Source organism: Xyrauchen texanus, chromosome 22, assembly GCF_025860055.1.
Source record: "Xyrauchen texanus isolate HMW12.3.18 chromosome 22, RBS_HiC_50CHRs, whole genome shotgun sequence".
Classification (NCBI taxonomy): domain Eukaryota; kingdom Metazoa; phylum Chordata; class Actinopteri; order Cypriniformes; family Catostomidae; genus Xyrauchen; species Xyrauchen texanus.
The window spans coordinates 7,750,700-7,766,259 of record NC_068297.1 but is presented as its reverse complement, the minus strand read 5'-3'; the positions used below and the strand labels follow the sequence as shown (position 1 = coordinate 7,766,259).

At 40.1% G+C, this 15,560-nt stretch overlaps 1 protein-coding gene across 3 annotated transcripts in view; it reads left to right on the top strand.

Annotated features, from left to right (window-relative positions):
- The window catches only part of LOC127662419 (disheveled-associated activator of morphogenesis 1-like), a 71,702-nt gene that overhangs the window by 40,353 nt on the left and 15,789 nt on the right, over positions 1-15,560 (top strand). For all 3 annotated transcript variants that reach the window (XM_052153579.1, XM_052153581.1, XM_052153580.1), the window contains exons 3-13: positions 2,684-2,773; positions 5,758-5,829; positions 6,319-6,413; positions 11,480-11,813; positions 12,016-12,126; positions 12,215-12,318; positions 12,605-12,671; positions 12,764-12,881; positions 13,668-13,806; positions 14,808-14,866; positions 15,073-15,260. In XM_052153579.1, coding sequence (XP_052009539.1) covers positions 2,684-2,773; positions 5,758-5,829; positions 6,319-6,413; positions 11,480-11,813; positions 12,016-12,126; positions 12,215-12,318; positions 12,605-12,671; positions 12,764-12,881; positions 13,668-13,806; positions 14,808-14,866; positions 15,073-15,260 — 1,377 coding nt within the window. The remainder of the gene's footprint in view (positions 1-2,683; positions 2,774-5,757; positions 5,830-6,318; positions 6,414-11,479; positions 11,814-12,015; positions 12,127-12,214; positions 12,319-12,604; positions 12,672-12,763; positions 12,882-13,667; positions 13,807-14,807; positions 14,867-15,072; positions 15,261-15,560) is intronic.

Genomic DNA, 15,560 nt, shown 5'->3' with positions numbered 1-15,560 from the left:
ATTAACATATACAGTGCAGCCGGAAAGTATTCACAGCGCTTCACTTTTTCCACATTTTGTTATGTTACAGCCTTATTCCAAAATGGATTATATTCATTATTTTCCTCAAAATTCTACAAACAATACCCCATAATGACAACGTGAAAGAAGTTTGTTTGAAATCTTTGCAAATTTATTAAAGATAAAAAACAATCACATGTACATGAGACCTGCCTGCCTCAGGAATAGATATGGTATCTGTGATGTGTTCTCTATGGAATCTCAGCTCAAATACACACAAGTGTTCATGAGTTGTATTATACAATTTCCCTGTATTATTTGCCATTTTTACCTCATTATTTCCTTATGCAGCTGGTTACAAGTGGACATGGGACATGCTCATTGTACGTGTACCTCACATGAAGTTAATTAACTTGTGCCTGAACATCTGGATTGAATGTGATCTACTCAGCATTATGGGAATGCACAGAGGTCACAGGAGCGTGCAGGCATTAATTGATGGTTTACATGACTAACTGTTTTCGGACCTACTTTATATTAGGTGGCCTTAAGTACTATGTACTTAACCATTTGATACAATGTATTTATTATGTACATACATGGTGTTACATTATAATTACATTTGAAGTCCTTGCATTTAATAGCATTTGTAGTTACATTGTTAACTCTACCCCTAACCCAACCCTTACCCCCAAACCTAACTCTAACCCCTAACCCTAAACCTACCCTTACACTTGCTACTAAACCTACCCGTACCTCAACCTCAGTAACTGCAAATGTGGGAATTATGCAGAAAAACATGTAGTTATACAGTCAATACATAGTCTTGTATGTATTTAATGTTAGTACATAGTACTAACTATGTTATTAATATACTAACTAGTTATGGCGACCTAATATAAAGTGTGACCCTGTTTTCTTTGCTGTGAGGAAACAAGGAGCCTCTCTCATGCAGAATTGTTGGAAATTAACCCCGTCTTTAGGGTCAGTGATAACCGGAGGCTGATGTCACACCAGGCCAATCAAGGTGTGGATGGAGGACCACCAGATCAAGACCCTGTCAGGGCCAGCCAAATCTCTATACCGGAACCCCATTAAAAACCTCTGGAATGTAATCAAGAGGAAGATGAATGGCCACAAGCCATCAAACAAAGCTGAGCTGCTTGAATTTTTGCACTAGGGGTTGTCACCCAACAGCAATGTGAAAGACTGGTTGAGAGCATGCCAAGGCGCATGAAATCTGTGATTGAAAATCAGGGTTATTCCACCAAATATTGATTTCTGAACTCTTCCCAAGTTAAAACATTAGTATTGTGTTGTTTACAATTGAATATGAACTTTGCATTATTTGAGGTCTGAAAACACTGCATCTTTTTTGTTATTTTGACCAGTTGTCATTTTCTGAAAATAAATGCTCTTATATTTTTATTTGGAATTTGGGAGAAATGTTGTCATTAATTTATAGAATAAAACAAAAATGTTAATTTTACTCAAACACCTATAAATATTAAATCCAGAGATTTACCATAAGGTCCTTTCCCACCTACAGTCCTGTTACTTTTCCCTTAGTAACTTTCTAGATGAGAACTTTTATGAGGAACGGAACACCCAAGGATACTTTTCCCCTGTTGAATTTACATTCATGTAGTGACGTAATCTAGTATCAACCATTTTTATTCTGACGTTATTTGCATGCACATTTCAATAGCATTAACAAAATCAACAACACAGTATAGGAGCTACACTTTTGTTCATTTAGGGCTATTTTTGGATGAATGGAACACTCTGAACAGTTTAAAAAGCACCTTATTTCATCCTTCAAACATCCTTATACAGCCAGTACTTTTCAGTTTTTGGATGCAGCCTGTGTGTTCAGGTTACAGTTTAAACAGGGCGTGTGAGCCGCGAGTGCGGTGTTCTGTGGTAGAGCCGGAGAGATGAGACGAGGCGGAGAAAAGTGCTTTTTAACCACGCTGAACTCAGCGGACAACATGTTGAAAATGCAATATAAACCTATTTATCAACACTACCTTTTACAATAAAGGCTTTTATTACTCAACATAAATTACTGTCTGAAATGCTCACTTATTGACTTAAACACATCTTGATGCAAGTTAACCACGTAGTAACAGGCACACAATACTTCCCTCATGTAAACTAGATTTAACTTGGATACTTTGTTTGTTATATGTTATTTCTGTTAAGGGAATTGTAAAATTAGTGCAATCCTCTGAGTAGCAGGCTAGCAGCTAGTTTGTTTACTAAGGCGGCTATGGAGCTCATCTCATTTCTCTATCCAAGTTTTTGTCCAATCACAGGCTGCAGAACCTCCCACAGTTCCTAAACGCTCAAAGTATCTACCCCGGAATAAGAGCTAAAAATGTCCCCTAAAACAGCTTTGAGGAACTAATATTTCCTTAGGTGCGAAAGCTACGAAAAGCAGTAGTCCTGGGGAAAAGTACCTAAAACGGGCTTTAGTACCATCAGTGTGAGTACCAGATGGGTACAAGATGAGCTTGTGAACAAAATTTGAACTTTAAAAAATAGCTAAACTTTCTCAATATTTCTACTGGTATAGAGAGGTTTTCATAAGTCTGATCTTAAAACTAAAAGAGGTTAAAACTGTAGAAAATAAAGATATGCAATGTCTTAAAACTTTTCTCCATGTCCCCTTCTCCTACAGGATGAGCTGGATCTCACAGAAAAACACAGAGGGGCCATGTTTGACCTTCCCGCAGAGAAAAAATGGCAAATCTACTGTAGCAAGAAGAAAGTAAGGCCTCCTCGAAGCAGTGGACTGTATAATGTCAAATCTACTGATGGAATTTTACTTACTTGGTCACAGAATATAGATCAATACAATCAAACACCAGCATGCCAAAGTATGCTGCCTGTGTTTACAAAAAACATAGGAGTTTAAGCTTGCATTGCTGTTTCCTGAAACAACTCAGTTTCCTGCATAAATGTTTCATCTGCCCTTACCAGAGGACTTAAAGCTGAGCAGCTGAATGTAAGAATGCATCTCGGCTTTACTGTACATCCAAAAAAGGCCGTAATGTAAACAGCGAAGTCTAACCCAGCCCGCTCTAGCACAGACTTACTGTTGAGTGCAACAGTTTATATTCACAGAATGTTGATTTGGCTTAGAGGAGTGAGAGGTAACAGAACACAGGCTGCCCTGTCACTCTCTGTAAACCCTCATTTATAGGAGCCATTTATGACAGTGGAACTGAAGAGCAAAGCACGCAGCAGTGGTCTGGGGTTTCTCTAAGGCTGCTGGAGTACATGACCAAGTTACCTGGTCACGACTCACCAGGGAACCCTCCCTCAGCTGTTGGCTTGTTGGCCTCCAAAACATTTAAAAAAATAATACTGTCAATCATTACGATGTCAGGGATGAGGTCCCCTCACATTCAGATATTAATACAAACATTAATGTTTGGTTTTTGCATTGATCAAAGCAGTTTTTAAACCTCTGAGAGCTTATACATTGGTAGTTAGTGGGAATAAAAGATTAATGGTGTTTTCAGTTGGTGGTTTTCATTGCTTATTTATACAACAGATAGTTATGACTGCAAATTTTGACTGGATGAACCATGTTTCAAGCTGTTTTGAAATGTAGATGATAAGATTTTATAGTAGATTGTAAAGCAATCCATTTTAAGAACTCTTTTCTCTTTTGAATAATGTGCACTGTGGAAATGTTAACAGGACCAGAAACATGTATTAAAGGAATGTTCTGAGTTCAAAACAAGTTAAGCTCAATCAACAGCATTTGTGGCATAATGATTACCATTTAAAAAACAGCCAAAATTGCGGTTACAGTGAGGCACTTACAGTGGAATTAATTGGGGCGAGTCCAGAACATTTAAATACTCCCCGTTTAAAAAGTATAGCCACAAGACGTAAGCGTTATATGGGTTTACATGATTTTAGTTTTATAAAATCGCTTACTAACCTAATCTGTGTAAAGGTATATCCAATATTATAACTTTGTTGTCATGAAGACGTAACTCAGGGAAACCCTGTAATCCCGGAAAGGGAATGTAGCACTCCAAAATTATTTAGTATAGAGATGTCATCCCATTCATTTTGACTTATATTTCACCTACACCATCATAAAAGCACATTAAAGTCTATACTTTCTGTTTGAAGTTGGTTAAACATCTTCCTCTGTTACAGCTTTACAGTACCATCATTTATATTGATATAATCTTCACAAAATCCATAACAGTCCAATACAGTTAATGCTCTGATATTAAAGTGAAAAGTAAAGTAAAGGTAAACTTTGCAGAAATGCCTGAACCAAACCCTTTTTAAAGTATGCACCGTTATCCCAGCTCAATAAAACACCACATACATTGTGTCAGCCAACTACACTTACAAGGACATGATCAAATCTCTCCTGAGTGGATTTTTGGGATTTCAGCAACATGTGGAACCAACACCGTGCAATATAATGAGGGCAAAAACTGCTATCAAGACTTAAAGAGGTCAAACTGCCTGTGAATGTATGCAATTAAGTATTTGAGTTCATAATAACTAATAATGGGAACTTTCTCACCCTTCTTTTTGGTTTCAAGCTACACTTTTATAATCCCTTAGCCCTTCTGGCCCAAAATAGTTTGTTAAATTGCATAAATGCAAAATATGATTATAAAACAATGAGTGTACTTGTTAAAGAGTTTCCTGGAAGCTTATCGTGAATGTCTGCTCATGTGGTGTACACACTGTAACCGTTACACTGAAACTCCCAAAACAACCCCAATTCCAAATTTACCCTGGTCAACGCAATCAATCTTGGAACGAGGGAGCAGCTGTATATAATAGACACTTGAGCATAGCACTAAACGCTTTGGTATTGTTTCTCAACCCCAGACTTTGCATTAAAAGCTTCTGACAGATCTTTTTAACTGAACTTTGGGAGTGGAATAATCCCAAAACTTGAGTTTTGAGACGCTTGTTACCTGGAAGTTGAGTTAAGTAAGATGTCATGTGTAGACACACACACACATTTATTAGTTCACAGGCACTTTTGGGTTTTTGGAAGTGATTTTGTACATATTATAACACTCAGATCATTTGTGTTTTAACACATTGTGGCTGTGAAGTACATGAGAATGTGAATTGACAGTACAAGGAGATCTGTGTTGGTGTGAAGGACAGCACATTAACTTTTTGTATCTTTGTGTGTCTGAACACTGTTTGTTCAATATGAAATCAAAGTTGACCCTGTTGACTTTCTTAAAACAAGTTTCTGGTCTTATTATTCATTACTCCATGTTGGTCATGGTAATCTTGCATCAGAACATATATAGAGAGACAGGTAATCGATTTGACAAATATTTTTTATACCAATACTCACAATTTTCTACTCAACTGGCTATCATCATTCACCATTATACTGTATATTAATCTCCCAATAAATGGCCACTGATATTGTGTGTTTCTAAAAATTGCACCTAACGATCTAATTAATGTCTTTTCCACTGCACGTACAGCTCGACGCGACTGCTTGCTTTTGTGGAAGTGAATGCGGGCCAATTTTTGGAGGGTTTAAAGGCAGAAATTTGAAGCTTATAATTTTATAAAAGCACTTACTGTTGTTAAAATTAGTGTTTTTGTGACTGCAAATGTGTGTTTTAACATTATGTAAAAATATGTCTGTGCTTACATGGTTTTCTCTTCAGATATTTGTATCATCATTATTGTTTAACCAGAATCTCAGTATTCAAGCTAATCTTCAATTTTCCATAGGAACAAGAAGAGAATAAGGGGGCAACCAGCTGGCCTGAATTCTACATTGATCAGATCAATTCAATGGCTGCCGTAAGTATGATACATCTAATGCCAAGCTAGCTAGCACTAAATGCACTTCCCTGACCACACTAACTTCTGTGTTTGGCCTGAAGATATCCAAAAATTCTTAGTCAAGAGGGAGTCATAAAATGGCTTAGTGTTTCCTGAATAGATTTAATGTTCGTAAACAACAAAATGTTTCATAGGGGAAAGAGAGCATACATTCATCAGAATGTAATTGGTGGCACTATAAATACGTTTACATATATTATTGTGCTCTTTTAGTGTGAGCTTCTGTTTAAAACACTGGGATGGAGTCCCAGATTATGTTCGCTTCTTCATAAGAGATTGAAATTTTTTGTGACTACAAGTACAGTGTTGAGTTTTTCAGCCACACTGCTGAGATGTAACATTAGACCAAGTCCTTTATGGTATGAATGATTGTGTGTTATTATGTTGCTCTTTAGTTTGATATGAGTCCCCCTTTTTAATCCCTGTAATGTTAAATATCACCATCAGAGGAAGACCCTGCTGGCCCTGGAGAAGGAGGATGAGGAGGAGAGGAATAAGACCATAGAGAGCCTGAAAACTGCTCTCCGCACACAGCCAATGAGGTACTGCATACGTGCATGAGCATATGGGTAATTTCCTGACAATGTAATTATTCTTAATTACTCCGTTAGGGTTAGCGTTATTACTGCAGTTGAGCAGTTTAGCTTACAGGAATGAGTCTCTGCCTCAAGACAATGGGTGAATAGTTTGGTCATTATGGCAGAGGGGGCATGGTCGAGCATTCGTCCGCAGAGGGAGAGAAAGTGGTAAGGGTGCACACACCTGAACGCTATAATGTCTAAAACCTGTTTCTGATTGCAGTAAGCATTGGGGGAGGAAAGAACCATATCAGCGACATAGAAAGTTACCACACACAGCAGAGACTGTGAAGCTGTGTACACTGAAAAGCGTGATTGTTGAATGCTGAAAAGATATTTTTAATTTGTGTAATTAAAGACCTACTTTTTGAGTTAAAGTCCCAAGTTTCCCATTTCCTCCTTTCCCACCCAACGAACCCCTTCACCCTGGTGCCGAAACCCAGGAAAATTGGAGGAAATACGCCGACATGGAGTCCTAGCAGTTGGCGGAAGTCATCAATCCCTCGCCAGTATGCATCATGCACAGGTCCTGCTTGAGCGATGCCAGGACCAGGATTGGTGATTCCAGGGGGTGCTTCAAGCTCAAGCAGAGGACCGGCATGTGAGCCAGAGCTTACTGAAGGAAACGCCCCAGCCGCGACCCCGGACACAGCAGCCCCATGCCTCCGGTCGCCCTCATAAGGATGGGGCAGAGGATGATCCCGAGGCCTTCTTGGACTTGTTTGTGAGGATGACAGAGATCAGGGGCTGGCCGCATGCTCAGTGGGCAGCCAGACTCATCCCACTGTTGTTTGGGGAAACTCAGCTAGCGGCGAGTCTCCTGGTGTATGACTATCTGAGGAAGAACATCCTGCAGCGGGTCGGTCGCAGCCCTGAACAATACAGACAACTTTTCTGGTCGATAAAGATGGATGGGTGCGGAAGTGGCTTCTGGCTGAGGACCGTGACACAGAGGAAGTCATCGATCTTTTGGTACTGGAACAGCTTATCTGTCATCTACTGAAAGGAATGGCAGAGTGGTTCCAGTGCCACCACCCAGCGTCGCTGGAGGAGGCTGTCCAACTGGTGGAGGACCATGTGTCTGCGTATCAAAGGGTGGAAGAGCCCTCCAACTCTCTCTCCCCTCCCCTTGTGTCCCCCCTCTCTCTCCTCTCACTCTGTCAAAAGAGGATACAACCCAATTGTTAATACTGTGGAGCCATGGGAAATGTTATTCCAGACAGCTCATTATAATCCGATGGTGGGTCACTTAGGGCAAGAGAAGACACTGAACCGACTAATGGCCCATTTATATTGGTCGGGCATTCGTGGGGATGTTTGCAGGTGGTGTGCGTCCTATGAATGTCAGCTGGTTAATCTGCTGGCCACCCCATGAGTGCCGTTATGCCCCCTTCTGTTAATTGAAGAATTGCCATGGACCTCGTTGGGCCATTAGAGTGGACAGCACACGGACATCGCTTCGTGTTGGTTCTAGTGAAATATGCAATGCGATATCCGGAAGCAGTGCCTCTGCACAAAATCTCTGCACACTGTTGCGGAGGCACTCTTCAGTATAATCTCCTGAGTGGGGATTCTGGTCAGGGCACAACATTTGTCACAAACACTAAGTGAACTTTACAAATTATTAGGTATTAAATTGATTTGCACCAGTGTTTACCACCCACAAACAGATGGGTAGGTGGAACTAATTAATAAAACCCTGAAAAATATGATTTGTAAGTTTGTGCATGAGGATGCTAGAAATTGGGATAAATGGCTCGAACCCCTGGCGTTTGCGGTTCAAGAGGTCCCACAAGCCTCCACAGGTTTTCCCCATTCCTGGTGCTGTATGGGCAGCAGCCGCGCTGCGTGCTCCACATCATACAGGAAGCCTGGGAGGAGGGACCTTCAAACAGCACAAATTAAATTCAGTACATTCTTGATCTTAGAGCAAAGCTCCACACTTTGGGGCAACTAACAAAGGAGAATTTGTTCCAAGCTCAAGAATGACAAAGCCGACTGTATAACAGGGGCACTCGATTATGGGAGTATGCACCAGGAGACAAAGTGCTCGTAATATTCCCGACTTCGTGCTCCAAATTACTCGCCAAGTAGCAAGGGCCTTTTGAGGTAACACGACGAGTGGGAGATCTCGATTATGAGGTAAAACGAATAGATAGAGGTGATGCACATCAAATATACCATCTCAACCTCCTGAAATTATGGAGGGAGGTAATCCCTGTGATGTTGGCAACAGTAGTTACGGAGAGGGCAGAGCTCGGGCCATTGGGTGAATGTAAAAGCCAATCATGTCACTCGTGGAGACCATGTCTCACAGTCTCAAGTCACAGAGGTTGCCAAGTTGCAGAAAGAATTTGCAGACATGTTCTCCCCTATGCCTGGTCGTACAAACCTCATTCAGCACCACATCGAGACGGCGACCATGGTAGTGGTATGTAGCTGTCCCTACCGACTGCCCTAGCATAGAAAAATATATTTTTGGTAAGAATTAGATGCAATGCTTGATATGGGAGTAATAGAAGAATCCCACAGTGATGGATCCAGCCCGGTTGTTCTAGTTTCTTAGAGTGACAGGTCTGTACAGTTCTTTGTGGACTATAGGAAAGTCAACGCCTTGTCTAAATTTTATGCTTACCCAATGCCTTGTATTAATGAGTTTCTTGCTCGCTTTGGGCACGGCTAGCTTTTACTCAACACTGGGTTATTGGCAGTTCCCTCCAAATGTACTGTGAAATAACAGCCTTCTCCACACCGTTTGGCTTACACCAATTTGTGACACTTCTGTTCGGTTTGTTCAGGATCCTGGCTACGTTTCAGCACCTTATGGAACGAGTCCTAAGACCACATGCTGCATATGCCACTGCCTATTTGGAGTAATTTGGAGTCTGCCTATTATATACAGGAATGATTTGGCAGCGGCATGTGCAGCATCTGAGGGTGGTTCTGAGGTCGCTGTGATGGGCGGGACTCACGGCAAACCCCAAAAAGTGAGCAGTTGGACGGGTGGAGGTATGGTTTCTGGGGTTCAACTTGGGTCACATGTTTATTTTTTTTGTTTGTCTAATTAAAGACCTAAAAAGCTTTTGTGTCTGTCCCAAGTTTCCTGATTCCTACTTTCCCACCCAACGAACAGTCCAAAGTAAAAAAAGACAGTGAAGCCTATTTTATTACCATAAAGATGTTTTTGCATTGTGATTTTTTATTTTTTTTTATCTGATTCTCATTACTGTAATACAGTAATTAAAATCATCTTGGACACAAACGTAAAAAAAAAAAGAAAAAGTAAAATCTGCATACATTTAATCCAAAACAGCAAATACTACCATGATGTGTACTTTACAAATATACTTTAGGATTTTAAGGAATGTTCCTGTTTCGATACTATGCTAATTTAAATCGACAGCAATTGTAGCATTATGTTGAATACCACAGAAAATATATTTGACTCGTTCCTTGTTAATAAAAAAAATTATATTATATATTTTTTTAAATGTGGTTACAATAAAGTGAATGGGGCCAGTACATACACAACTAAATACACATGGTTTCAAAAATGTAGCGACAGGATGTGAACATTATGTGTGTTGACATGATTTAAGTCTGAATTAAATCTCTGTTCTACATGATTTTAGTGTGATATAATTGCTTACAGGGTTAACAGCGTTGTGGTATAATGGCAACAAAGTTGTAATATTGGATATAACTTTAGAAGGTTAGCAAGCAATTCCTTCCATCCGTCCGTCCGTCCGTCCGTCCGTCCGTCCGTCCGTCCGTCCGTCCGTCCGTCCGTCCGTCCGTCCGTCCGTCCGTCCGTCCGTCCTGCCCGTCCGTCCGTCCGTCCGTGCTCGTCCGTCCGTCCGTCCGCCCGCCCGTCCGTCCGTCCGTCCGTCCGTCCGTCCGTCCGTCCGTCCGCAATTATATATGTATTATAACAAAAAACCTTAATGTGTAAAATGACCAGGATATCTCTTGATAGTTTTCCTGAACTTCACCCTAATATACAATCACTTATCATATAGACCCCTGCTGCAGCTTTGAATGGTCATGTGTGTCAGTGCCTGAAGCATTGCCTAATGAGGGTGATTAGATCAGCATCACCACTCAAACCTTTAACCCTTTAGGGGTCAAGGTAATTGACTTGTGACATACTCTTCCCATTTTGCCCCTGCTGTTGATTATTTTAAATGAAGCTTGACACTGGAAAAAAAAAGTTCATATTTGAATTCTTTTGTGCTCTTTGAATTAAATTGGGTTGGTTCATTCCAAACACGCATGCACATAAGGCATACTGTGAATAATGCTGCATTAAAGAATAGGAATTTTTATTCACCATCCAGTAGAAAATGTTTGCAGTGCCAGAAACATAATTTTGCTTGGCCCTTTTTCATTGTGGTAAAGGCCCCCGTCATTTTTCCTGCAACCAGTCATCTCTGAAGCTAGAATAGAAATTATGCTTAGAAATTGTAAGATTTAAGTAAATTGTCCATGGCTGTCTTCCAAATATTAGTGAGCTGCCAATGTTGGCAGTATTTCAAGGCATCCTAGGTGTGTACCTAACAAAAAAGCTCTTCCAAAAGGTAGGAAGAGAGAGAAAAGGGACCTTTTGGCCAAATTCTAATGTAGATTAACGTTCATTGTTTGCTGAGAAGGCATGAAAGCATTTAAAAAATACATCAAAGTTGTGTACTAGGTGAGAAATATAATTTATGAATATAAAGTATTGATTAAAATAACTTTTCTAATTGAAAAATCGTCCGTTTAAAAAAAAAAATGTGTTTGCTTTGTATTTTTATGCGCATTAGAGGATCACATTGTTATCTTAGCAACATGCTAATGGGAGTACATTTTGAGTAGAGTCTTTGGTGCGCTTCCCAAGGAATGCAATTGTTTGACAAATAGAGTTGCTGCTTATGTAGAATGTTCAAAATAAGTCAATCGTGAGGTCACATCCATTTCAATTCAGATGCTGCCTTTAGAGGCATGAGTTGAACATGAGTAGACTCTGGCCTCACCTCTGCTGTCCTCCTTAGGTTTGTGATGCGCTTCATAGACCTCGATGGCCTGACGTGCATCCTGAACTTCCTTAAAACGATGGACCATGAGACCACAGAGTCTCAGATCCACACCTCTCTGATTGGCTGCATTAAAGCCCTGATGAACAACTCTCAGGGACGTGCCCATGTGCTCGCCCACACCGAAAGCATCAACATCATTGCCCAGAGTCTGGCCACCGAGAACATCAAGACCAAAGTAGCGGTCCTTGAGATCATGGGTGCTGTGTGCTTAGTACCTGGAGGACACAAGAAGATCCTGGAAGCCATGTTGCATTATCAGAAGTTCGCCTCTGAGCGAACGCGATTTCAGGTGCGCACCAATAATCAATTTTGGTTCAATCACTTGGATAGGACATGGTGTTTGAGCCAGATATGGACAGCTGTTTGGTATGAGACGTGGTAGTTAACCTTGTAACCACTTTTCTTTTGAAAACATTAAGACATAAAAGGACTTTCTCCTTTTTCACAAATGTTTTCCTCTTTGTCTCCATGTTTTCTCGATTTTCACATAGACCCTTCTAAACGACTTGGACAGGAGTATGGGCCGCTACAGAGATGAGGTGAACCTCAAGACGGCAATTATGTCCTTCATCAATGCTGTCCTAAGTAAGGGAGCTGGGGAGGTAAGGGCTGGGTTCTCCACATCTGCATTTCATTACATTCAAATCATCCCAGGCTTTTCTTTTGTAACTTCCAACATTTAATTTACAGACCAGTTTGGAGTTCCGAATTCATTTGCGGTATGAATTTCTGATGCTGGGCATCCAACCAGTGATTGATAAATTGCGGTCCCATGAAAACGCCACATTAGATCGGTATGTGCATTTGAGACTTGCTGTCCTTTAAGAATTAAATTCTGTCATCTTTCACTCACCCTTATGTTGTTCCAAACCCTTAAAAACCCACAAGGTGATGTTTGTTAGAACGTTAGCTTCAGTCACCATTCACTTTCATTGTATCCTTTTTTCTAAGGTGGTCTTTCTGCCTAACATCCCCTTTTATTATCCCTTTACAATTTTCATGTTCTGGTAAATTAACCCTTTATGTACTTGGGTGAGTTCTGCAGAGCATAACATACAATCGTCTTTTGTTGCATTTCAGGCATTTGGACTTCTTTGATATGCTACGAAATGAAGATGAATTAGTTCTCGCAAAACGATTTGAAAATGTAAGCTTGCCTTCTTAATGTACTCTTTTTGTTTGTAAATTTCTAAAACATCTTCCTAATGTAATTTCACATTGGCTTTTTGTTATCTCCAGGTTCATATAGACACTAAAAGTTCCACTCAGGTGTTTGATCTTATCCGAAAGCGAATCAACCATACAGAGGCCTTTCCACACTTTATGTCTGTATTACAGCACTGTCTTCATATGCCTTGTGAGTGTTGCCACTGGCTGATCACCCTTATCATAATCTCCATAACCATGTGAATGAATAAACATCATATAATTATTTATGCGTTTATGAATGTAGTTTTCTAGATAACCTATTAGAGGTAGACCGATATATCGGTTTACCGATTAATTGATGCTGATAGTTGCTTTTTGGAAATGGAAGTGGAGCGTAGTTCTAGCGGGAAGACCAGCAGGTGTACATCATCACATCATTAGCTGGGTAACTCCTAGCCAATCGCACGTAAGCCAATGCTTTATAAGTCCGCTCACAATCTATCACATTGCTGTTTCGGTGTGCTAACACCGCAACCTCCACCTCCCCACCACCACCAGTTGAGCCCTGTCCCGCAGGGGGGTAGGCTACTCGCCCCTGCCTCCTATCTCCGGCAGGACATGACGGTTCCGGGTACAACTCCCTCGGACTTCCGGACGGGGCCTATACCAAAGAGAGACATCACCTCCCGTTTTACATCTATCAAATAAATGGCATCTCAAACTTCACTCTAGCCTGTGTGTCTTCCCGATAGAACTAACTGTTATAGGCAAAATCTATGCAGATAGCTGCCAATAGTTTTAATCAATAGTTTTATTCATGATGGACTCTTGTAGCCTCAATGTATGTGCTTCATTTTAACATACTATAAATACATTTTAAAAACTATTATCTATTTATCAGTATCAGCAAAATCCACTATTGGTCGACCTCTAGAACTAGTTGCTATGTATTGTGTTTGGATTTGTTCACCATCAAGTCTGCACTATACCTCAGATAAAAGAAGTGGGAACACAGTACATTACTGGCTCCTCCTCGACAGAATTGTCCAGCAGATTGTCTTGCAGAACGACAAGGGTCACGACCCGGATGCGGCCCCTCTGGAGAACTTCAATGTGAAATACGTGGTGCGAATGTGAGTAATAATTAGATGGGTTCAGGATGGTCCAAGAATATAGAGTTTACCATGTGTGTCTTTATGTTTAAACAATACTGTACCCTGTGCCCTTATTTCTCTCTGAATTATTAATAATCTCCAAAGAATTTGGCAAAGTCTGAGATTTGAATTATTTGGTTCAGAAGCATATAACCTCAAATCCATAATTCAGACTCAAAAGGTAATTCTGAAGCAAGTAACCCATCCCGCTGTATCTAATCTCCATGCATTTTAAGAAAGTACCAGACTGTACATACGTTTTGATGTCTTATGGATATAAAATGTAATAGAGTTCTCCAGACTGTGATTTTAACATATAGCTAGATGTACAGACTGGGATGTATCCTTCTTTTGTTGGTACAAGAGTTCAAATAAACATGTCTTTTTGTCATCATTCAGCATGGGATTAATTAAATCTGAGACACAACTGTATTCTAGTTCAAACAAGTTAAAGCATTGAGGCTGAGAGACGGTCTGGGACAGTTTCAGTGAAATGAAAATAAATATGCAGAATACATATGGAAAACATTTTGTGGTTCGATCCAATATTACTGAGTCTAAGGTTTTTTTGTTTTTGCTTTTTGCTTGAAGAGCTCACTAGTTATGGGGGACAGAGGCATCTCTGATCTCTTTACATTTAGTACCAAGATTCCCTGGTTTCCTGCCGGTCCTTCCCAACTATTGTAAATTAATCTTTGTACTGTATGTGCTTCTTTTAAGACCTTGACCCATGAAATCAAAATGTGAGTTTTGTGACCGTTTGTCAATTTATGTTAGCTTTGAGGCAATCTAAATGCTTACTTATATACTCCTAATAGTTGGCAAAATAAATTTTACATTTACAGTCTTTCTCTTGCTGGACAATGAACCACTAGATGGATGAATGGATAGATAGATCTGCAATATAAACAACATACATAGTATACTGTCTATTCGAGCTGTGTGGAGGATATTGAATAAATGTTTGTATAATTTTACAGGTTGGTCAACGAGAATGAGGTGAAACAGTGGAAAGAACAAGCAGAAAAAATGAGAAAAGGTATATACAACCTGTCTACAAGTCAGATATTGATCCAGACAATTTGAAGTGACTGTTTACCCATCAAGAGGCCTTGAATGTGTTTACACATGCTTTCATCTTTATGGGAACAGTGATGACATTGCTGACAGCTGTCAAATGCTGCAGAATTTGTGCTGTGATGCATTTTGATTGAAGTTGTTTTTGTTCTCTGGCTTGAATCGTAGAACATAATGAACTTCAGCAGAAGCTGGAAAAGAAAGAGAGGGAGTGTGATGCAAAAACACAAGAGAAGGAAGAAATGATGCAAACGCTCAATAAGATGAAAGAGAAGCTGGAGAAGGAGAGCAGCGAGCATAAGCTTGTTAAACAACAAGTGGCTGATCTTTCTGCACGGATTCATGAGATGAGCAATGTATGCTACACAAACACACACAAATGGACTGTTTCAAAACCTAGTGAGCTGCTTTGCTGTATACTGTCCATAGGCAACATCCTGAATTGGATCCTCATAAAGAACTGGATTACATTTAATACAAAAATAAAACAAGCTGCAGGACTATGACAAATGATTACTGCAAGAGTTAGATTAACATACAGGTGAGAGGGGACTTTTTCTAAATTGCACATCTAGAAATTGAACATTTCTAAATTGCACATATAAGACATACATACACACATTCGTCTTTCGGTGCTTTTGCTCACATGTCAACAA